This window comes from Phyllobates terribilis, unplaced genomic scaffold (assembly GCF_046119375.1).
Source record: "Phyllobates terribilis strain yellow unplaced genomic scaffold, ASM4611937v1 Scaffold_3__8_contigs__length_932513732, whole genome shotgun sequence".
NCBI lineage: Eukaryota > Metazoa > Chordata > Amphibia > Anura > Dendrobatidae > Phyllobates > Phyllobates terribilis.
This window is the reverse complement of record NW_027362763.1, coordinates 385,207,991-385,231,949: the sequence shown is the minus strand read 5'-3', so window position 1 is coordinate 385,231,949 and position 23,959 is coordinate 385,207,991. Positions and strand designations below refer to the sequence as shown.

The following is a 23,959-nucleotide window of genomic DNA, read 5'->3' as shown; positions in this document are numbered from 1 at the left end:
CCTCCACAGGCTGCCCTGAAACAATAATATGCTCGTATCTCCAAACTGAAAGTAAAGATTACACAAGAACCACAGGATGGATATCATCCAAGATATCATTTTAATAGGTGTAATATCATCCACATGACAGGGTATGTGGTTAACTAAGCACAATCCTGCGGACAGGTGCACTTTAAGGAGGAACAGTGCTACTTTTCCTAACCAGCAGAGGGAAAGCAGACAGTTGGGGGCTGTTATTCTGGGAAGGGACCACTATCCATAAAGGTTCCCAGCCTATTAACAGCTCATAGCTGTCTGCTTAGCCTTTACCATTATTAAAAAGGGGAATCCAAAAACATGGGGTCCCCCCTATTTTTGCTAGACAGATACAGGCTGATATTAATAGGCGGAGAGGGGGCCATGGCTATTGGCCCATCCCAGCCTAAGAATATCAGCTTTCAGCCACCCCAGAAAGGAATTAAGGGACACCAGTGCTGATTGGGCACTGGGCTCAAGTGTCAAACGCAGACAAGTCCCAGGACTGCAAGTGCTGGAATGGCACTCGCAGCACAGGAGTGTAGAATTTATTTTATCAGGGCCAAACATTTAGATCAAGAAGGGGGCTGTCCTAGAAGTGGACAACCCCTTTAATCTACATGTACATTATGTGCCACAGGATTAGTTCACCTGCTTTATTTTCTCCTTTGCTAGCCTGAGGCATTGTGTTACCAAGATAGTATTTAGTATAGCACAAGAAGGTTTGTTAAGCATTTCCCTTTCTGATAATTTTCTCATGCATTCAAAAGTGTTGCTTGACAGTACACACATAGTATCTAGTTACTGCCATGTTGATCCTTGAGCAAGCTGTGAATTGCACACTGAATGGAAACTGAAATCTGGGGTAAGAAGGCATTTAAAGGGTGTTAATTACTAGACAATCACTCATTAATTACTTCAGTGTTAATTGTAAAATTAAGACTCATTTCCCCAAAATCAGCAGTTGCAGGTTGACTGCAGCCTTGTCAGCAGAATTCAGTTAAGAATGGAGGGATTTTTAACTTTGTGGCTTAGGTTACCAGCCATCTCTGCAGTCTCATTGGTGGACCGTTTACTAGGCAAGGACAGCACATTTTTTAATCCTTTCGCTTTAGATCTTGCAAGTGTTGTCCCAAAGTTGGCCAGATCCAGCCAGCTACTTTACCATGCTGCATGCAAAGGCATCTGCACAAAGCAGTGTCAGAATCAGCAGCGTAACCCTGCCAATGGTCTGAACTGTCAATCTTCAGGTGTTCACCGTCTCCTGAAGATAGAAAGCGAGAGAACTTTAACTGTGGTGCACCACAATAAAATTGGTAGATTTTACTTCAGCAAGGTCAGCATATGAAATACTAGACATTGTAAATTCCCTTCTGTTTTTCTGATTGCAAAAAAGGAAATAGTTTTTCAATTCTGCATTATAGCATTGGAGACAACTAGATTATATTCAAAGCATCATTCAAAAAAAGCTTTGCCACACATACACGTAGTCCATGCATAGGACAAGCCCAATGAAGCATCAGACTTTGCATCCTTCTTTATTAGAGGTTTATGCTTTCATACTACATTTTACAAGCTGGTGAAACACTGGTAACTTATTCTCCCACAGTACTAACACCTCACATTCCCAAGACAGTATAAATATATGGTTGAGCTAACATTGATACAGATCACCTTTTTATCAATTACATAATAAAACAAAATAATCAAGTATCCAAATATTAAGTTACACAGCTCAAAAAGGCATACAAAAAAAATTACAGACATTGATATCTGCCCTTGTAAAAGCAGATGCTCAGGAAGGGAAATAAAGTCACAAAGCAACTGTTAAAAAATTGTCCAAATATACAGTTAAAGAAAGGACCTTTCAGAAACTTTAAGAATCTAGCTACATTAAAGCATCTACATGTTAAAAAGTTAAAGAAAATGGCATATTCTACACTTCCTGCACAAGACAAAAGGCAACATTTTAAAAGAAAAAAGAAATACACCAAGGTCCTCCATGTAAGATGCACCAAGTGGTGCAGACAGTTATTCAAACAGTAAGGCTTTGTCTGGAGACTTCTACAATATGGTCGGTGTGCTTTTACAGAACAGAAGAGGTTGAGATGATATGGCAAAATGCCTACTCAATGCATGATTGGCAATGTCATCAAGGGGAAATAAAAACCTTGCACATTATAGACTTGTGCAAGCCCTGATATTACAGCAACATGTGGGAGAGGATGTAAACATACAGCGAGCAGCCAGCAAATAATCAGGCAATATATGGAAAGTGCACTACTGCTGACAAGTATTGCACTATTAGATAGAAAAGTTGCTGGATGTTTTGGCATTGTGTGGTCATTCGCTTCATTGATAAGAGTTTGGGGGAAACCAGAACCATTATGTTTTTTTACTGAATGATTAGGCGGGTAAATCGTAATAAAAGGACTTTAAAATAATACACAACAAATAAGCAAATCATTCAAGCTCAATTACATTATTTATCTATGCGACATCAGCAGCTCCCAAACTGGAAGGGCTGTGACATTTTCAAAGAATCACTTGACCTATAAAACATTAACCAGGTGTTAGTATTGGATCCTATTCAGATTGACATTTGTAATTTCCTTCTGGAACTAGGAGGAAGGGGGCTTCTATTGAATGCAACAGTTGTTACGATGGCCATTGGGGTCTTTAAAGCGTAACCGCATTTTCGGACGATACTTCTCCAAGTACAGCAGCTGCTTACTATTAAAAGCTCCACGGCGCTTCCTGGAGAAAAAATAAAAAAAGTACATTTTTATTTGGGGTGTTTTGCTTTACTGTCAAGGTAGGAGTAACCGATAATCCACTTCCAAGCTGCATGACATTTGTCTCCAGGTCAGATTTACAAATCTCCATCAATAAGGCAAACTGGCATGAAGAATAGTATGACCGGAATTCATACTCATGTATTCTGCTTAATAGGAATTTACCAGAGTTCCCACTATAAACTGAATATATTAAAAATCTAAGACTAGGTTTATTGAAATGACTACAATGGAAGCTTCAGGGCCACCACAATGGCTTTATAAAATCAGATTAAAATGAACATGAGCCACTGAGGCTGCATGCCCACTATGCGTTTTTCAAGCGTTTTTGATGTGGAATTTCCACACTGTAAACGCTTGGTAATCCGTGCACCATGATACCCAATGAAAATCTGCATGTGTTGTGCCCATGCTGCGAAATTCTCTGCAGAAAAATCTGCAGCATGTCCATTATTTGTGCGTTTCAGCATGCAGATTTGAGGTCCCAATGCATTTGAAAAATGCAAGTCAAATCTGCATGTACAAATGTGTCAAAAACACACATGTAAAATCCACAAGCGTTTTTACTGCTAAGAACATGCAGAAATCTTCAGCATCATGGGCACAGCCTTAGAGCAGGAAGCAAAGTATTAAAATATTAGCATTGATAATGTTGAAGGATCATACAACAATTCTGAAATGGATTTTTAAAGCAGATACACCTCACATGTCAGACCCAAGATTATTAATGTATGAAATCTGGTGACAGATTTGGATAAATCTACTGAAATAGGTTAAGATATTTATTGTGCAGTTGTAAAGATCAGACTAATAAATCGAAGTATGAATATGATTTATAAAGACACTGATCTGGGTAGAAAGTGTCTTTATAAAGCAGCGAATGTGAAAATGTATTGTTTGCATATTTTAATCTTTAAAATAACTAATGTTTTGACTCTAAATGTAAAAAAAAAAAAAAAAAAAAACATGCCCCAATGCTTTGTTTATTAAGAGGAATCTGTCAGCAGGTCACCCCTCCCCCCCCCCCCCCCATTAAATCTGAGAGCAGCATATAATGTAAGGGCAGTGCCAGGTTCCAGAAACATCCCACTTATTAGGTTGTGCTGTAGTTTTACTACAATCAGTGTTTTATCAGCAGAAGATCACCACTAGAGGACTAGGTGTCAAGTGCAAGGAAGTCCAGCTAGTCTGTAACCCCACCACTGATTGGCAGATTCCTGTGTACACAGGAAGCTGTGGGGATGGTTATACACCGCTCAGCATTTATAGCCCAGCTTAATCTACAGAAGGTGAAACTGGAATTGTCAAAATGGTACAAAGTAGCCCAGAAACACTTTACTGGAATCAGGCTTCTCTGTTTACATAGCATAAACTGGACATCTTTTTAAGAGGTGTACAAAATACACCTTTATACGGTTCTAGTTCTTTATTCTTTATATTTACAAGATTGACACAAATACAAGAACCTACTTTGCTTTGGTCATTTTAACATCCAGCATAGCATTTTTTCTTGAAACCTTGGCTGGTGAGTACCATTGCCTTTTGCCATTTTCTAAAAATTCTGTCTATTGTTCTGGCTATGCTGTCTGTTTTTAATATTAGAGTAGGGACTCGCAAAACCGTGAGGACCCTTGACGATGGGTTGCAAGCTTAAGTATTTTGGCCAAAATATCAACTAATACCTCATATGATATTTTTTGCACTTTATCTGCCAGGGCACGGCCAGGCCCAGTAATGGTGACCTTGTGAGTGGGGGCTTCACAACTCTGCGATGCACGGATAGGGTGCCGGGCATCCCACCTAGTCGAATAGTAGGGGCGTGTAATAGGATGCTGGCTAGGCACGATGCCGTGAGTGTGTGAATTGCACCCTACTGCAAGTTTCATCTGTGTGCAGTTTTAGTGCTGGGTAGTCACCCCTCCAGTGAGAGTGGGTGAGGGCGATTGTTCATTAGCATTCTGCACCTGTGTTACCTCCTTCTAACAAAAAGGGGGCCGGTTGTGTCCTGGTGTGCATTTTTTCTTGAAACCTTGGCTGGTGAGTACCATTGCCTTTTGCCATTTTCTAAAAATTCATTTTAACATCCCATATGTAGTCTGATTACAGATGGACGTGTCATTTGTTTTGCATAATTTTTACACTTCTACATTTACTTAGTTCTGTAGTTTTTTACAAAGATAATAAACCATCTGAAAATGTCACTTTAGTTTTCCACTGAACTGAGGCATTTATAATTTCTACTCTTTAAGGCTTTTACAGACGTTGGGTTTACATTTTATGTGGATGTTTGCACCTTGTGTGTTGCATACTTACTGCCTTATAAATTGAACAGCATCTTCATATTTCATCCCACATTCAATTAAAGCAAGAGCAACAAGTACTGGAGCTCTGGATGGGAAGACAGTTTAAGATAAGTTGTGTTACAGCTGGTCCATTAGTATTACAAAGCCACAAGTGTGGTATTTTATGCATTTTAAAATGTTTTTTTTTTAGAAGTAACTGATTACAAGAGATTCAAGATTACTGGTTTTTAAAGAACATTTTTTTAAGACTTAATGCAAGATATTGGCTGTGGTTGTACACAAGACACTGGTGTGGTTCTCCATGCACCACCATCTCGTGGGTGAACCGAGGTTTAACCTCAAGATAGCCAGCTATTTTAGCAGAGCTATATCTAGGCTTTAGTAGAAAGTTTACCAATTTAAAAAAGGAGTTTACTTGTTTTAGGACTACATAGTTATCGATATACAAAATTACAACATACCTTCCCAGCCCAGCAACACAATGAACTGCAATACAACAGCCAGGTTCTTCACGGAATTTAGCCTTCAGAAGATTTAACCAGTCATCTACGATCTGACTAGAAGGTGGGGCACCATCATCAAAAGGCCAGTCCTGTACAAATAAAATGAAAATTCACAGGTCAAGATGCTATGAAGCAAAGAATATTTTTATTAAACTCTCTTCTGTTCACAAGATGCATTTGAAAAGACCACTGACTTCTAGAATGACCGCTCTACTGAACAGTTGGACCACATAGCTGGAAATATGACAAAACAGTCTCAGCCAAGAGCCATTTAAAGAAAATCTTGGCTGAGATTAGTCATACCTGTACGCCTCCTTGATTATGCCTTGTTTAGTAAAAATAATCTTATAACTTCAATCTTCCAGGCTATGGGGCGTAGGCCCCCTGGAAGAGGAGACTGCCTACGGTCTTCATTATACAAGATTTCTCCTTCTCTTTATGTCCCTTTGATGTCACGTGCACAGCTGGAAACCTTGTGCCTGCGCTTTCTGCCTGCCGTTGCTCCTCTGGACTGTGGGGAATTCACATTTACTGTGTGTCAGAGATCACTGGGACCAGAAGTTAGTGACTCCCGGCACCTGTGCACAGCAAAATTGAAGACCGTGCCCACAGAATAGAGCAGAGGAAAGATTGAAGGCAGAATGTCCAGGCACAGGATTTCCAGCTGCACACATGTCAAAGGGACATTTGAAGAGAAATCTTAAAATTGACAGGAGGCAGTCTCATCTTCCAGACAGCCTATGCCCCAAAGCCTGGAAGATTGATGCTAAAAATGATTTTTATTAAACAAGGCATCATCCAGGAGGCATACACATTTCAGCTGTATACAACCTCTATGCCCATATTTGCTCAAAAGGGTGACAGATTCCCTTTAAGTAACCCACTTACAATGTAACATCACATTTCTATTATCAGAAGACAGATTAGCACTAGACTGCATGATCAGCTCCCTAGAATCACCACATTCTGGATCTCCATGGTGGTTGTAGATTAGACTAAATTCTCACTTATTAACATAGACAATTATACACACCAAAACTTGAATTCCTTCTTTCTCCACGAGGGCAGTGTCATAGGTGGCTTCACACACTCTTACAACTGTAGTAACGCCATATTTTTTAAGTTCCTGGTAAATAAAAGAATGAAGTTAGAAAAAACCTCATGTAATCCAAGACTGCATCCTAAAGACTACCTAACTAAAGAACCCTCTTCATATTCATGTATGAAGAGTTATGCACACACTTCATAGATTGTTCCTGGTCCTTTGTTGAATAATTCATGTACCCATCCTAAATTGTCAGAAATTTTTAAATAGTGTGGGCCTGGGTGTAGGGACCATGACCAATCACTAAACCAAAGAGGCAAAGATTGCTTGAGTACTGCACCCTTGTTTCCATTCCTCTTCTGGGAATAAAATGGTGTATGGGTTTTGACAGACTTCCTATGAAATTCAGAAGCCACTCAGGTGAAGTGTGTGGCATTCACTCCCTTTAACCTGTTCAAGGACAGGCCATATTACACCCCCACAACCACCCCTGCTTGGCAGGTGTTGAGTTGTAAAGTCCTAGTCACTGCTCACTTTTAATGTGGAAGTGTATGGCACTGTACACTTAATACTAGAGGCCCTACAACCATTTCTCTAGTAATGGTACTCTGATTAGGCAAAGGCTAAATATGTTCACACATTAAGTACATGCAGCAGAAATTTCTGCATCAAAAAGCATCTCTAGGCAGGAAAACTGCTGTATAACACTTGTTTTTCCCTTTCCATTTGAATTTGTGGAAAACTCAGCAAGAGCGGCTTCATATCTGTGCAAAAATTTCTACAGCAAAGACTTAATGTGTCCACATACCATAACTACTGAGGGCATGGTCTAGAAGCAGAAACGGAGCTTTATCTGTTGGTCCATTTCCTAACAGACAAAGCCACTCATCAAGTCAAGCGAGCCAAATGGTGCGGGGAGAAAAGTAACTTCATTCATGCAGCAGCACTCCAGTGTCAGTCACTGCTCTGAGTACACAGGAGCAGTGGCTGTAACTGCACCCATGGGATTGACTGACAGCTGGCTCTAATGCAGAGTGATGTCAGTCAGGGCTGGGGGCGCTGTTACAGCCACTGCTCTGTATACTGACTGAACACACACCAGCACCACCCCTGTGACTGAAACTTGAATGCTACCAGGGAGAAAAAAAAAGTTCATTTTCTCCCCATAGCATTACTAACCTGCCCGCACATAAATACTATTAACATTCAGATCAACCCCATAGCTGCAGGTTAATAGCATTTTTTTCTGGTGACAGGTTCCCTTTAAAGTAGTCTTCACAGCTTGATATGCTGTCTCATGTAAAATCAGCATATTGTATATTTAAGTTAACATGCTCCTTTGCCAAAATGGTGCACATTTGGATACTAGCACCACTTGATGGGCTATTCCCATCTCCAAGATCCTATCCTAATATGTAGTAGGTATAATATTAGCAAACACCTTCCATTAGAAATGTAGTAGTTTGATTGGCCATGTCCCTTTCCTCATGTGCAGGACCTTAGAAGCTAGTGGTTGTAACCATGGATACCTAGCTAATTAATTCACTATAGTGAATCAAGAAAAACTACACTACATTTCTAATTGGAGGTATTTGCTTTTACACATTGGGATAGGATTTTGGTGAAGGGAACACCCCTTTAAACACTTAGGAACCAAGGACTCTTGCCAAGATTCATGCACCAAGATTCTAGCTCAATTTGTGTCAAAAACAAGGTACATGGCCCATTGTGAAGTGTACTAGAAAAAAAAAAGTGTGGCCTAAACATTGAGTGTGCACCATAATTTGGCATCACAGGACTGAAATCAGTCAACTGTTAGTTTATCAACCTGAGTCTAAGATGTGCCAAGTTTACCAAACGATGTCAAATTTATCAAAATGGCTAATGCCAATTACAGTCTAGTCCAAGTTTGCATTGTTTCATAGTTAAACTGAGGACTATTTTACTAAAACTGTTTAAAAGGGAATCTGTCAGCAGGTTTTTGGCTACTTAACGCAAGAACAGCCTGATGTAGGCAAAGAGACCATGTTCCAAGGATGTATCTTAGTTTACTGGGTGCAGCAGTTATGACAGTTTAGATTTAGCAATGTAGAGCTGAGAAAGTTAACCATGCCCACACCTGGCTCTTTATATACAAAGTCTGTAGACAGTGAGCTGCTTATCACAGAAGGGGCAGAGTCATACTTGCAAGCATGTGCAGCTATTCTCAGCAATGTTAATCACAAGGTGACTAAAGCTTCAGTCCAACATCAAACAGCCAGACATTGTTGAGGGTTTTTAAATCCTGCCTCATGCTGTCCTCAGATTACATTGCAAAAACTAGCTGACAGATTCCCTTCAAGTCCCACAGTGTAAGTGAGCAGAGCACCATCCCCATCTCCCCTCTTGACAGGCTGAGGCTGCAAATCAATCAATTTTTGCTCAGTTTTGACTAGCAGGTACATGGATCTGCAGCTGTAACATGTGGCATATCAAGTATCCAGATCTATTTGAAAAGACAACAGCCCTTCAACAGGAACTTACCTCTATGAATTTGTTTAAGGTTGCATTGGTGGGGTTGTGGGTGATGAGAAATCTCATGTTTTTGTAGGTTATCTCCACTGGAGCAGGGCGGTTCATTCTGGCCATTTTTTTTTTTTTTTCAGTTTAACAAAATTTACTGATACAGAAAAAAAAGGATAGTAAACTTAAAAGTTAATCACAAAAGGAAATTATGTTTATAAACTGAAGTCAGCTTTACGCCACAAACTTCTCAGTGCTTGTTTGGATGGAAGCAATGAATGAAATGAGCCTCCTTACGAGAGCAAATCTTCAATCCAGTAATACTGAGAGACAAAAGACATGCAGTGCACGGATGTTTACCCCATCCAGGTATCAGCCCCTTACTTAAGGTGCACTGCCAAATTCAATCCAACACTTTTCCAGGTTGATGGCTCTTAGGGGGGTTTCTTCGTGGAGTAGTAATGAATTTCTTTTACAGTTCACTTGTCTGCATAGAGGTCATGCTGTGCCTGGCAGTAGTCTCCGCTGCCCTTCAGAAACTCCATAAATGTGTGACCAAGAACACCACAGAACTGCTGTGAAGAAAAAAAAAAAATTTAAATGACAGCTCCCACAAATTGAAGAAATGTTAGTGTATTCTATTAAGCAGTAACAAACAGATTGGCAGTGGTCCTGAAAATAGTCATATACAAGTGTGGTGGGCCAAGACAGTCAAAATCCACTCCTAAAAAGTTCCCTGCAAAGTCCACTGAATTTAATCAAACCTTGGGGCTCCAGCCATTTCATACATTGTTCATGTTTAAGTGATACATTTACTGTATTAAAATGGTAATATCAATCTTTTCATCACCATTATGATACAATAAACCATTTAGATGAAACTTGTTCTGTTCACTCTAGCAGTTTTAAGATGAGTGCAAGCATTCCTTCTCAATGCTTTTCCTGATCTGTAGGAGGTTCACTACTGAACATAAAGTGCAGCACAGTTCCATCTCAACTAAAATCAGAGATCCTTAGAACAGGAAGAGAACAGACATTTATAGGACATTTCATAACTTTCCCCAATTTAAGAAAAAAGATGGTCACATAATGCATCCAATTTATTGTATATTAACCCCTTTAAAGCCTGGGGCGTATTCATACGCCCCAGGCCATCACTGACATGTGCCCGCAACAGCCACGGGTGGAATCTCGATCCTACTGCAGCTGTTAACCAGTTAAATGCCACTGTCAATCTCTGACAGTGGCATTTAACAGCGCAGTGCCACATGCACGTCACTTACCCCAACCATCGGTGACCCTGTCATGTGAATGTGGGTGACTGATGAGTGGGCATGACAAACCCACTGGGGTCTGCTGCAGACCCCAGTAGGTGTCATGTAATGATTGCTATGAGTGCCACCTAGTGGTCAGTGCTCCTAGCACAGGAGCATGTCTGCCACAGAGGTGATTAGCAGAAGCGATTGGACAGTTGCTGCTTCTAGTCTCCTATGGAGACTATAGAAGCCAGCAAAAAGTGTAAAAAAAATTAAAACTATTTAAAAAAAAAATATATATATATATAAAAGTTTAAATCACCCCCCTTTCAAAATAACCCACATACACTTTTGGTATCGCCGTGTTCAGAATCACCTGATCTATCAAATATAAAAAGAGAATTAATCTGAATGGTAAACACCACAACGAGAAAAAAAAGTTCTAAACGCCAGAATTACGTTTTTTGGTCGCTGCAACATTGCAATAAAATGCAATAACTGGCGATCAAAACATCAGATCTACCCCAAAATGGTAAAAACGGCAGCTCTGCATGCAAAAAATAAGCCCTCACCCGTCCCCAGAAATTGGTGCCTTTTTTAGCAAACTATGGATTTTTCTTACCACTTAAATAAAAGAACCTATACATGTTTGGTATCTACAAACTCAAAATGACCTGGAGAATAAGAATAGCAGGTCAGTTTTAGCATTCAGTGAGCGTGGTAAAAAAAAAATAAAATCCGTGGTATTGCACTTTTTTTGTAGTTTCACCGCACTTGTAAACACTGGAAAATGGGAGAAAAATTCCAACCAGCACTGTTTCATGAAAGATAATTAGTGACCAACATGTTTGGTTTTTATGAGGAGTCAAGTGCAGATCTAGATGTTGGTAATGCAGCTGATGTGATTTATCTGGATTTTGCAGAGGCATTTGATACTGTACCACAACAGCCTTAAATTGAGGCTATAGAAACAGTGACTGGAGGAAACTATGTAGCTGTTTAAAGGAATTGGCCGAAAGACAGAATAGTCATCATAAATTGTACATTCTCTACATGGGATATAGTCAGTGGGGTACTGCAGGGATCTGTACTATGACCAATCCTTTTTTAACTTTATTATTGACCTTGTGGATGGGATTGAGAGTAAAGTGTCAAGTCTCTGCTGACTTCAAAATTTGTAGGATATTAAAATCTGACCTTGGCAGTACAGTATTGCAAGACAATCTGGATAAGAGGTCTGAATGTGCAGACACTTGGCAGATGATTTTTAATGTAGATAAATGTAGAGTAATGCACCTAGGACGGAGTAATCCTATTGCTGCATACACATTAAATGGGCGTATACTTGGGACAACAGAACAGGAGGACTTTGGTATTTTGGTTACAAGTAGCTGAGCAGCAGTACTCAATGTCAAGCAGCAGCCACAAAAGCAAACACGATTTTAGGGTGTATAAAAAGAACATTGCGATTTCCAACATATTGGTACCTTTACCTTTTTATAAGTCACTTGTGAGACCACATCTGGAATATGGAATCCAGTTTTGGGCTCCAACTTTTAAAAAGGATATTCAGAAGTTAGAGTCAGTTCAAAGGTGGGCAACTAGATTACTACAAGGGATGGAAGGCCTCATGATGAGAGGTTGATAAAGTTGGGCTTGTTTAGCGTCGAAAAAAAAAAAGTGGTCTCAGGAGATCTCATTTATATGTATAAATACGTGTGGTCAGTACAAAGGACTGGCATACAGCTTATGCCTTCCAAAAGACCATACTAATGACCAGGGGGCATTCAGGGATGGAAGAAAGGAGATTCCGGCAGCTAAATAGGAAAGGGTTCTTCACAGAATGTCCTACCACAAGAGGTAGTAATGGCAGACACAGCTTCCAAGAACGGGCTGGATGATTTCCCCAGTACAAATAACATTGTGGGTTATAGTTAAATTAGTGACAATGTAAAATTGGTGTAGGAAGGTTGAACTTTATGGACCTGGGTCTTTTCAATCTGTATAACTGTATGTAACCATGCACATAGGGAGAGACTTGTCAATGAATGGCATTGAGGAGGAAGAATCTGCTAGAAACCTGCCTGTCCGACTAGTCTCCAGGTGGCTATTAAAATAAAAAGGTTTTCCCGCAAACATTACAGTGTTTCAGAGTTGAACATATGCCTGAGATCATACAGCCAGTGCAGAATGCATGCTGCCTAATTTATGGGCAGCATGCATCAGCTGTCAGGTTTGCTTTAGTATAAAATTCATCCCATTTCCAGTACTCCAATGGTACCATTAGTCTAATTTCTGCAGATTTCATTGGCAGACATCTATACAATGGCATGACAAACTGCAGACACCTGTGTACTGCTGCATAGGTGACAGTACAGAACTAAAATTAGAAGTCACTGAATCTTCAGCCGTCAGGAGAAATCCAAAATCCTGTCAGCATTAAAGCACCAATCAAGTGGTGCTTTACATGCAAGTCCCCTGCCTCCTGTCTGATACTCACCTTCCAGTGTATCCGTTTTCACTGCAGCTCCAGTGTTTCATGAAGCTGCTCTATGGACACTTTTCAAGTCCATGAGAGCCTTGTTCTGGCTTTCAAACTTGTATTGAGAGCTTGTGACATAGCTTCTTACTTCTGATCAGTCAGAAGCTGCTGTCACAAGTCAGCAGCTTCTGATCAGTCAAGCTGCTGTCACAAGTCAGCACAGTGGGCCCAGAGCTGCACTGAAAAACAGTGAAGATGCTGGAGGGAGAGTATGTCCTAGTGCAGGGTGCTTACATTTAAAGTGCTGGAGTGCTGCTTAAATACAAACAAGCTTTTTTGATACAATCTTTTCTGGAAATGCAGTGATTTCAGGAGAGAACAAGACCACCACACAATGAAAAATGTGCCAATTTGGGAAAGAAGAGTACAAAAGCAGGGAGAGCAGAGTCCACCACATAGCTCTCTTCACTGCCCAGGCAGCTCATGCATCGAGAATAGCCAGTTTGCTTCTTAAACCATATATTCTGTGAAACATTGCAAAAATTTAGAATGGTTAGGTTATGTGCACACATTAAAGGAGTTGCTCATTACTCACAATCCCTTCTGTATCCCTAGGTTTCCCCCTTGTAAAAAAACACTGGTTAATATTTTACAGCTTGCTTTAATTTAAGCAATTTATATTTCTTTAACAATTCGCTTTATAAAAGTGAATAAAAAAAGCACAGGGCATTCTCTTTAAAAGTTTCCTCGGGAGCTGGACAGAACTGGTTTGAAGGAAATCAGCAGAATCCATGATTTGTGGGCCTTTGTCTCCATCCAAACTTGCATATCTTTTAGGAAATACACTAAGCCATCTCTTTTCTTCCCGTAGGTGTAATAAGATACTTTTGGGCTTTGGATCTGAAAGCAGACAAGCCTTGTACACTGTCAGATACTGGCTGTGTGTTCTTGTCTCAGATTCATTTGCTATTAATTGGACCCACATTAGCAGATCTGGAGATCCTTTGCATCTCACCTCAAATTAGCTCTCCCAACACTGGGGTTTCCATTACAACCTCACATGCTGTTCCAGTAGTGTCATCACTGGCTCTCCTGGGGATTGCTGCTGCTCTCACTTCCTCTGGAGTATGTGATGAATCCAAGGGCAGGGAGTGAACCCAGTACTTATTGGCTGCAGGGATCGCGTGACTGTCACTCGATCACCAAAAGCTAGTGCTGACACTGCTGAAATGGTGCTGGAAATTAGTACAAGTGTTATTTTACAAGTGGGAACATGGATTCAGAAGGAGTTTTCCATATAGCAAACCCCCTGCTAAGTATTTGCAACAGAAATTTCTGCACCAAATATGGCAATTTCCAGTACTCACAAAATGAATGAGTTTTCTGAAATTTTCTAATTGCAGATTTCAAGTAGCAAAGAAATTTCAGTGTTTCTCCCATTCAAATTTCCCCACCTCTAGTTTTAAAGTTGTCTGAGCTGGTCAATGGAGACAGCATAGTATTAGTAATGGGGCAACAAAACAATTACCCCTTAGTGACCACCAATATGCCAACACTGATTTGAAACTAAGACTAGTTCTTCCAAAATGGGCAAGTGCAGCAGTCCGCTCTATACTACAGCTGACATCCTACTGCATCGGCCATAATTGTTGGCACAAATCGTGGCGGTTACACCACCAAGATGTTGCTCTGAACAGCGACAGCAGCATAGTGGGTCTGATTGTTTACATGGCAATCCGAGTCCCAAGTATTGCCAGCTTTGGAGGTTTGTCAATGTTAGCAATTGGAGAGAAAAATAATTCATTTCATTCCATTTTGCATTTGTCCTTCTGAAAGACTTGAAGGCAGGGTCTTTAATAGCCATTTTGAATACTTGAAAAAGTTGTTTTTTTAAATGGTCATAAATGTGTGAGTGGGTGATATATCCAATCAAAGTCACTTCAAAACTGAAGGTCCTTCAAGATAAATATATTTTTTTAAATAATCACTGGAATGTTAACACATTTCAGAGTCCCTGTCAGTGACATAACAGATTTTTTTAAAAAAAGAAAAAAAATAGACTGTCACTGAGGAGCTGGTCTTGTTCAAAAGACTATTGAACCAATGCATGTAGAGTGGAGTCCACGGCTCTAAAGGATGCAAACTTTTTCCAGCACAAAGCACTGGTTCCGTCAATCTTATTGTTGCGTTTTACTAACAATTTGCGCATCGGTTCAGCCTCAGGAATCAATGCTTCCGTTCAGTGACATTAAGCATACATAAGGCCAGACCCAAGTTTGGTGATCAAGGAAAGCAATCATTCTATTAATCTCGTTAGAACAATAACTTAAGGCCCCTGAGATACTAACAGCCACTAGTCTTGTGTGGATAGTAGACCTTTAGGAGCAATCACCACAGGGGATCTTGCATGCAGTACCATGTCATGGGCTGCTGGAATATTCTTCATTCTTTCAGCTAAAAGCAAATATTTAAGGTGGACGGTGTGAACACTTCTGCCCACTCATGGGGCTGATCCCAGGAAGCCATATGTTAAGTCAGTTAGTGGCATGACGTTGAAGGGAGGGGATCTAGGCTGAGGTTCTGGAGCCCATGGATGGATGGCCTATGGAGTTTGGGGATCGGATGCTAACTGGGCTGGATCCATGTGCTACAATTGTGGGATCTGTCTGGATTTGATGATTATTATTTTTTTTTGAAGGACTATTGCTACTGGATACCTGTGCTTCTATTGTTTCATCTGTTGTCTGGAGGAGCATGGACTGTGGTTTCAGGCTATACTGGCTGGAGATATGAAATCTGTGGGCCAACCAAAAGTATTGTCTGGTAAAAAGGCAGTGAACTACCACCCTGGGCAGGGGATCTTGTGGACTGGGGCAATGTATTTTGGTCATTTACCTGGAATTGTTGTAAAACCATGGATGTGATGAATAAAATATGGTTGCATCGTTAACCTGCCAGGGTGATTATTACAACCCACAACTACACATCTTCAGTCATCAAGAGGTTAAACTAGACAGATTTATCTTGTGTAAATGAAGCTTCTTTCTTGCTCTTCCAGTGAAGTTCCCTGATCCATTCAAAGGGCCACGTGGCTCACCTAATGGATCACCACAAGTGTCCATTAACATGAGCAAATAGTTTAAATGAATTGTGCGATTATAACTCATGACAAACTGACAGACAAGAGTTTACACAGGATGAGAAGTGGGAATGAAACTGTTGAGTAGCGATTGTTACATGGTGCACCATGTCCACACAGACCGATCTGAAGTAGTGCTCAGTATTGAGATTCTAATTAAATGAATTCATAAAGTATTGTACAAGTGTTCCCAAGATGTACAGAAATTTTTTTTGAAATAGAGAAAAATGTTTGATAATCAATTTCAGTTTTATATGAACAAAAGCATTTTCAACAATGACTGGAATATGTATTCGTTCCAATGCTGAACAATTGTCTTGAAACAATCATAAAGGCTTACCCATTTAGGATGGGCATTTCCACTCTGCTGGTGTAATCACTACAAGTGAATTTATTTAATTACATTACACTTGTAATTTTTATTACTGCAAACAAAGGTTTAGGATGCGTTCACACCTTGCTTTTTTGCTGCAGCCAAAACCTGATCTCTAGGCATTAAAAAACTGCAGGCAAAATGCAGGTTTTGCTGGATTTTTCAGGATCCCAGAGTTCATCTTTGCTTCCACCATGCAAGGGACATATGCAAAGCCATAACACATTTGGAAAAGTGTGCTTTAGGCTGCGTGCCCACGTTGCGGATTACAAGCGTTTTTGCTGCGGATTTTCCGCAGCGGAAACACTTGTAAAACGCTTGGTAATCCGCATCCCATGGTCCCCAATGAGAATCTGCAAGTTCTATGCCCATGCTGCGTTCAAAAATCCGCAGCATGTTCATTAATTTTGCATTTCCGCATGCGGAATTGCCTTATTTAATACATGAAAAAAACGCAGCGCGATAGACGTGCGGAATTCCGCATGCGTTCTTCCAGGAAAGGACATGCGGAAATGAAGCAGAAATTTTCTGCTTCATTTCCGCAATGTGGGCACATAGCCTTAATCAAACTGTTTAGTGTGTGTGTGGGGGGGGTGGGAATAGTGACTATTCTGAACAAAAAAATTAATGGGAAAAGAAATAAAAGAATAGCAGTGGCAATGGGGAAGTGGCATTGGTCAGACATTGTTTATCCAACACATTGGAAAGGCATTGTTTAAGTGGAATCTGTTGCCACATTTGACCCATCTTAAAGGGGCTGTCCAGTACTTTATATTACCCTCCCAATGTATCCCCCCGGGGCCCTAAGGATTTTTGTAATTACCTTACGTTACAGGGAGATGCAGAAGTGCTCAGGAAAAATCCAGAGCATTTCTGCATTGTGGGCACAGCCTTAATCTGTCATTTTCTGATTCCCTTTTGCTGTGATGAAGTGCTATTATATTTGAGTCACGCTCGCCTTTAATACACAGCAGAAGCGCAACACTAAGATGGCATTTACTGAACTGTGAAAAGATGGTGACATTAATAGTACCGTCCCAACACCATTAGCTGTATCAGGACACAGCTTATTAATCTGGAGTCAGTAAGCAAATCAAGAGATCCATCATAGGCCAAATTCAACAGTCCGTGTGTTATGTATGGACGGGCCAGGGGTCTCCTGAACCATCCTCAACAGCATCAAAGGAAGGACGAGGAGAACATCCAGCATTTGGATAATAAAAATATATTTATTGAAAAAATTAAAGTTGAGTAATCCAGGTCACAACCATAATTTGGCATAAATATCGCAAACACGTTTCAGACTATGCATCCTTCTATCAAATGCCTGCGTAGCAACGTTTTATGTCATTTCCTGTCAACTCACATGGGCCATTATATATAAAACATTTAAGCACATGTATAAACTTGAAATAAAGCCTTGAGCAAAACCAATTTACCACCAAATAACCAATAATTGCTCCTTTATTCATAATGCTAAGTTATATGACCAATGTGAAACTAATGTTTTTATTTTAATGGGGCAAACATTCAGATTGAGACGGTGTTGTCCTGGTAGCAGACAGCCCTTTATATAGAAGACATTGATCAAGTCTGCACAGTATACACTGAGTTCGCTTATTGCTACTCCTGTGGATTAGCATTTTCCTCTCCTCCCAAGAGCCATAAGTTTTAACATTACTCACTTTACCACATAATATACTGAAAAATTACAGTTTTAAGGTTAAAAACAAAAACCCACAATTCTATTTTTTGAATATAGTCTTATACAATGCTGTAAAAGTGACCTGCCAACCTAATTTTTTAGGTCAATACATGGCTGAGGGCTTGTTTTTTTTTTGCGTGCCAATCAGTAGTTTTAACAGTGAAAACATTTTGATCAAGCGCATTTTCTTGTGGGAGGTGCAGCAACAAAAATGAGTGATTCTTTATTCCACTACAGTTACTGTATGGGTTAAATACTAGATTTTCATCGACTGGATATGTATGGACAATGCAATAACCAGCATTAAGCGGTGCACAAAACTGTCCGACAGCACTTTTATGCACGCCTAAAAAAAAAAAAAAGCAAACAAAACAAAAAAGCCAGATCATAGGCCAGACAGCCTCCATCTGCCTCATTATAGAGAATCTTCCGTCAGGGGCTCCGTCTGAATCATGTATTTCAGAGATTTACATGGAAACCCTGGCATAAGCACTCAGCACAGGATAATCGTGAGCAGAGCCATACTTCGATCTTTGGGAGGCAGAATGAACAAATCAGCAACAGGTGAAGAATTAGTTTAATTTTTTTACGTCGTTCCTTGTGATACAAGTTATTAGACGACTATTCTTCGGGTCGGTGTGATTACAGTGATATCAGTTTATATTGGTTTAGGTTTGGTTGTTGTCACACAAAAAAAAGCAAACACGTTTTTTGCATATTTTGAGAGCTATAATTTTTCTATATTCCTGCCAACAGGGAGGGCTTTTTTTTTGCAGAGCGAGTTGGTTTTTATTGGTGGCATTTTAGGGCACAACATTTTTTGATTGCCTTCTCTTCTGATTTTGGGGAGGCAGAATGAAGAGCCAGTAATTCTGGAATTGTTTTTTGTGCTGTTCACCATGTGGTAAAAGTGATAAGGCAGCTTTATTTTTTAGTATGATTTCAGCAATACCATTATTTATATTGGTCTTTCTGATAAGTTTTTTTCCACTTTCTTTCCAGTGGTATGATGAAAAACCACACTTTTGCCATTTTTTATGGCGTCCACTGTATGGGTTAACTAGTTTGACAGTTTTATAGATCACAAGTGTGTACCCATTTTGATTTTACATAGTTTGTTGGTGTAGTATTTATTGTGTATTTTTTTCCTGAGTCCCTCTATGGGATTTTAACTTATTTCACTGACCACTTGTCTCATGCATTGCAATGCACCAGCACGGCAGTGAATGGGACATGATATCACAGGCAGAATGCTTGTTACACCCTGCCTATGGCAGGGTCTAACAGGCCGCTGTACCTGGCACACCAGGTGGTCACTGCTTGACCTCTGGGTGCCATGACAGCCATCAGCTCCTTGTGATTTAATCATGGGGGTGAGAGGGAGCCTACTGCCTCAACCTTCTAAATGCTGGTAGCGATCGCAGGATCTGAATTGTTAATCAGCCAGGGGTGGTATGAGCACAGGCTGTTACCGCAGGAGCTCTGCTGTCAGCCGAGTCGAGCTCCCAGCGGTGATTGTGCTTAAATCAGTCAGATCGACTGACCAATGTCAGCTATCAGAGCAGGGACTGTTGAAATGCCGCCCCCCCCCCCTAGCCATGACTGTCAGTGACCATTGTCAGCAAGGAGCTTTTTAAAGTCATGATATGTATAGCATGTCATGATGCGAGAACACACCTGCTCATGACGCACTATACAATGCATTGGTTGTAAAGGGGTTAAACAAAGCACAGCTGAATGAATAGCTAATAGGAGGCGAGTAGTCCAAAAGTCATGTGCCCATCTGCTTATGTCTTTTGCTATGTACACACCCTCCTGTTAAAGAAGTTGTCTACTACTTTCACATTAATGCCCCATCCGTAGGATAGGTCATCAATGTCTGATCGGCTGAGGTCCCGCACTTGGCACCCCTGCTGATCAGCTGTTATTGGTGCCAGAAGTGCTTACTTGTGGAGCTTGGCTGTCAAGTTGCAGTGGCCACCGCAGGGTATTGCACATCCACCTCCTATTCAATTCATTGCAGGCGGATGTAGTGGCTGCCGTGGGGTACTATACAACTAGATGGCCAAGCTCCACAAGTAAGCACTTCCAGTCAGCAATTGCCAATAACAACTGATTGGCAGAGGTGCCCCAGCTGAACAGACATTGATGGCCTAACCTACAGATGAGGCATCAAAGTAAAAGTAGTGGACAAAGTCTTTAAACCAAGAGTGGGTAAAAGGCAGCAGGGACATTCCCCTTGGACTAATCGCCTTATCCAAGGCCCCACTCAGCCATGTTTTTGTCTGATATGCCAGTGTAAATCATACCATTGTGATGTAGGAGCCAGACTAAGTCATACTGCCTGTTCAGGCAGCAATTTTGTACTCAAAATGACTAATGCCTTCAATGGCACAGACACTGGTCAATTCACACACTTGTAAATGGCACCCATACTGTGGATCAGCTTATATAAGGACAACTTGTAGAATGCCAATTGACTACAGAGCAAGAAAGTTCCCGAGGCAGCTCCATGCTGAAATATATTGTAATTACAGAGTTACCTAAACTATAGTAAATAAGTTAGAGGAATTCACAGAACGTTTGGTTTTCAACTATTCACTTGCCAATTACAGGGATTTAACCACTGAACCACACCACCCCCAGTAGCCTGCAGTGTCCTGTTTGCATGGGGCAAGTGTCAAGCTCTTGCACCTCCACTCAAGTTGATTGTGTATGAGACTGCCTGCTTGAGCAGTTAGTTTGTTGGCATCACTGGGGTAAAAGTCAGACCTTCAATGATCCATAGATAACAGAATTTTCAATTTAGGTAGAATAGCATTTCAAGGCTAAAGGGCAGGCAACGATAAATATTTTACCATTTTTTGGAGAAATGGACTGCAAACATTTCCTGTAACTTAAAACAATCAGATCACTCACCCTCCCCAGATCCAGCACTTTATGGGGCTACTTCGATTTTAGCTGTAGTGGTGACATAACAGCAACCACGCAAAGAACCGCTGCAGCTAGTCACCGATCTCAGCAGCTTGTGCCATAGACATTGGTCGAGCCAATGAGCTCAGCAAATTGGCTTCAGTAATGTGAGCTGTCAACATGAAGGCACTGCTGCAGCAAGAAAAGCCTTCGCTGGACCTGGGGAGGATGAGTAATCTGATTTTTATTTTGCAGCACAGAAATTTTGGTCTGCACTAAAAAACCTCTGAAACCACACAATTTTTTTGTACAGAAAATAGTGTTTTACAGTAATAGCAGAATAAATGGGATTGCTATAAACAAAGTGACTATTTTTTGTGATTTGATTTCTGAAAACTCATTCTTACCACATTGGTAAGCCAATTTGATCTCAAAACACATGTAAGATTTACATATTGGTACTATATTTCTCATGCAAAAGAAATAAAAACGTGAAAACAGATTCCTGATGGCTTTAGACGTTGCCCCAATTAGCAGATGTTACTTACAAAGTGACTGAGAAACCACTTAAAGAACACTGTTCAATGAAGGAACTTTTTCCCCCAGTACCATTGTTGCTAGTGGTTGTAATGGTTACAGGGACAGAACATTCTGATCAGAGTGGTGATAACACTACCCATTATGTGCAGCATACCAACAGTAAACCATAGCAAGCTCCTACCATGCAGGCTCCACTCAGGAAATCTCACCATATTCCCGTCTAATGAGCAGTAGAATGTAGGGGCAGCGACCCTGATTGCAGTGAGGTGTCACTTACTGGTGGTGTGATAAAAGCACAGCCTTATCAGGAGATTATGACTAACAAACCTGATGACAGGTAGTCCAACCAACACACAAAGCACTGGCAGATCTGCAGCAGATAAAACAGGGATATTTATCAAAACTGCAGCAAGAAGCTCAGTAAGTATCAGTGTCTGTGTCCCTACAACATGCTGCTCTCGGATGGGGTAGTAGTAACCTGGTGACACGTTCCCCTGATGCACAAGCCGAGGACAGATCAGTGACAAGCGCAGGTTCCTATAGGGGGCAGAGGACCCGGTGTGACAGCACAATGGAGGCGGTAATCCCCGCCAGCAGATTAGCGGACAAGCCCGGACACGTCCCATCACCGCCTCCATCCAACAGGTCTTCACCCGGAGCAGATTACATCGTCTACAATCCGGATTAGACCCGCCTGGTGACAGCACAATGCAGATGGCAGGAGCACGCAGCGGAGCAGACATGGCGGCCGTGCTAGGTACAGCAGACATATGCACGGGTGGAGATACTTACAGGGCTATGCTTACTCATTGAAGATTGTAGCTTAATCATACAGCCGGTCCCTAGGAAGAATCGCGGGTGGAGCCGTGGGGCGGCCGCTGGTGGAGCATACAGCAGACTGCGGTGTCCCGTAGCTAGGGCGCGGTGGTGTAGGCTCCTGTGACGGGCTGGATTCGGCCCCGACCTCCTCTCGCTGCCTTCTCCTCCGTGACCACTAACCACCATGGGACGCGGCTCACGCACGACTCACACTTACGCCGGGCTGCCTGTGTCACAAAGGCAGCATTATATAGCCCTAGTGACGTGTCCGCCCTCCCGACCAATCACTGCGCACCTCGCTGCCAGGAAAGGGGAGTTACGGCGCGAGACGTGCCTCCTTGACGTCAGTGCGCTAAAAGCCGGTGCGAACTGGTTGAACAATCAAAGAGCCCACGTCGTGTGTGCTGGGGGGAAGGGCGCTGCGGAAGTGGCCGTGTGATAAGGTGGGGTGAGCCCTACCGGTGTGGAATGGAGGATTGTGGGAGAATAAGACTGACACCGGCGATAACGACCACAAAGCGTTTTCTGTCTGTGACTGGAATCTGTGTTGCAGCTGGTTGCCGTAGTGGCCAATCAGATTGCAACTCGCATGTCTCCATGGCAGGTTAGAAGAGCTGATTGGTCGCTTCTGAGCTTGTTACCACACAGGCTGTCGCTTCTCTGTCTGTGGGGAACCGAACCAGAACCTAATGTACATGTGTCGGGGTGTGACTGCCAGAGCAGAGAATGGGTTAATAAGCAAATAGCCTCGTTATTGATTTGTGTGACCGCTGCCTCTAATCACTGGTCACATGCCAGCTCCACTCAGACAAGTGATTGGCTGCTGCAGTCACCTGACTCGTACGGAGGGGAGCGGAGTGTGTTTTTAATTGTTAAACCCATTCCTTAGGCCACATTCACACGTACAGCATTTGGTGAGTTTTTTTTACCTCAGTATTTGTAAGCCAAAACCAGGAGTGGAAAAGTATAATAGAAACACGTCACCACTTCTGTATTTATCACCCACTCCTGGTTATGGCTTACAAATACTGAGGTAAAAAACTCACCGAATACTGAACGTCTGAACGTGGCTTTATTTTTAGCTAAATTTATAGAAATCCCTATAAAATAAAAAGCTTTGGTGTATTTCCCTGAGGAGTGAGAGATGGCAGCATACATTTCGTCTGCCAGCCCCCCTTGTCAGTGTTGGATACGAGCTTGTTGATCAGATGATACCGTTTTCCTTGCATCGGATTCAGATGTCTACAATTGAGGTCCATGCTTGTACCTCTGCCCGGCCGCGGGTCTCCTGCCCTGAGCTGTCTCTTAGCCATATATCACCCAGTTCATGATGGTGTATTTGCCGTAAAACCCCTCTAAGTGTCACAAAATATTTGCACAAAACAAAGCGTTTCGGCCAACTGCACCAAAGTGGGCAGAATTGTGACATAATTTACTCCAGAAATGTCACTTCTCTTTATCGGCCCCATAGATTATATGGACAGAAGTATCGGGGCACTCCTCTTATTGATTAAATTCAGGTTTGTTATTCAGTCCTACAGGTGTATAATCAGGCCCGTAGCCATATGT

The 23,959-nt window shown here is 41.5% G+C and overlaps 3 protein-coding genes across 3 annotated transcripts in view; 1 reads left to right on the top strand and 2 right to left on the bottom strand.

Moving 5' to 3' along the window:
* Window positions 1-1,507: 1,507 nt before the first annotated feature.
* On the bottom strand, window positions 1,508-9,322 carry PTP4A1 (protein tyrosine phosphatase 4A1). Its single transcript, XM_073675490.1, has 5 exons — window positions 9,185-9,322; window positions 6,650-6,742; window positions 5,575-5,705; window positions 5,124-5,198; window positions 1,508-2,772 (listed from the first exon to the last, which is right to left on the bottom strand). The coding sequence occupies exons 1-5, from the start codon at window positions 9,287-9,289 to the stop codon at window positions 2,655-2,657; spliced, it is 522 nt and encodes a 173-aa protein (XP_073531591.1). The 5' UTR covers window positions 9,290-9,322; the 3' UTR covers window positions 1,508-2,654.
* On the bottom strand, window positions 9,289-22,576 carry LOC141259462 (uncharacterized). The gene is made up of 2 exons (XM_073675491.1): window positions 22,364-22,576; window positions 9,289-9,738 (listed from the first exon to the last, which is right to left on the bottom strand). Exons 1-2 carry the CDS (start codon window positions 22,574-22,576, stop codon window positions 9,643-9,645), a joined length of 309 nt encoding a protein of 102 aa, XP_073531592.1. The 3' UTR covers window positions 9,289-9,642.
* LGSN (lengsin, lens protein with glutamine synthetase domain) overlaps window positions 22,185-23,959 on the top strand; it is a 137,239-nt gene continuing 135,464 nt past the window's right edge. Inside the window, exon 1 of the mRNA XM_073675492.1 lies at window positions 22,185-22,328. The gene's annotated coding sequence lies outside the window, so the exon portion shown is untranslated. The remainder of the gene's footprint in view (window positions 22,329-23,959) is intronic.

What these genes read in the sequence shown, in the direction of transcription:
- PTP4A1 (XM_073675490.1), bottom strand. Translation starts at nt 9,289, where the DNA reads ATGGCCAGAATGAACCGCCCTGCTCCAGTGGAGATAACCTACAAAAAC. An exon ending in TGTGTTGCTGGGCTGGGAAG is followed by an intron (nt 5,199 to 5,574) that starts GTATGTTGTAAT and finishes CTTCCCATCCAG; the next exon opens with AGCTCCAGTACTTGTTGCTC. An exon ending in GCTGTTCAATTTATAAGGCA is followed by an intron (nt 2,773 to 5,123) that starts GTAAGTATGCAA and finishes TTTTTTCTCCAG; the next exon opens with GAAGCGCCGTGGAGCTTTTA.
- LOC141259462 (XM_073675491.1), bottom strand. Translation starts at nt 22,576, where the DNA reads ATGGTGGTTAGTGGTCACGGAGGAGAAGGCAGCGAGAGGAGGTCGGGG. An exon ending in CAATGAGTAAGCATAGCCCT is followed by an intron (nt 9,739 to 22,363) that starts GTAAGTATCTCC and finishes TTTTCTTCACAG; the next exon opens with CAGTTCTGTGGTGTTCTTGG.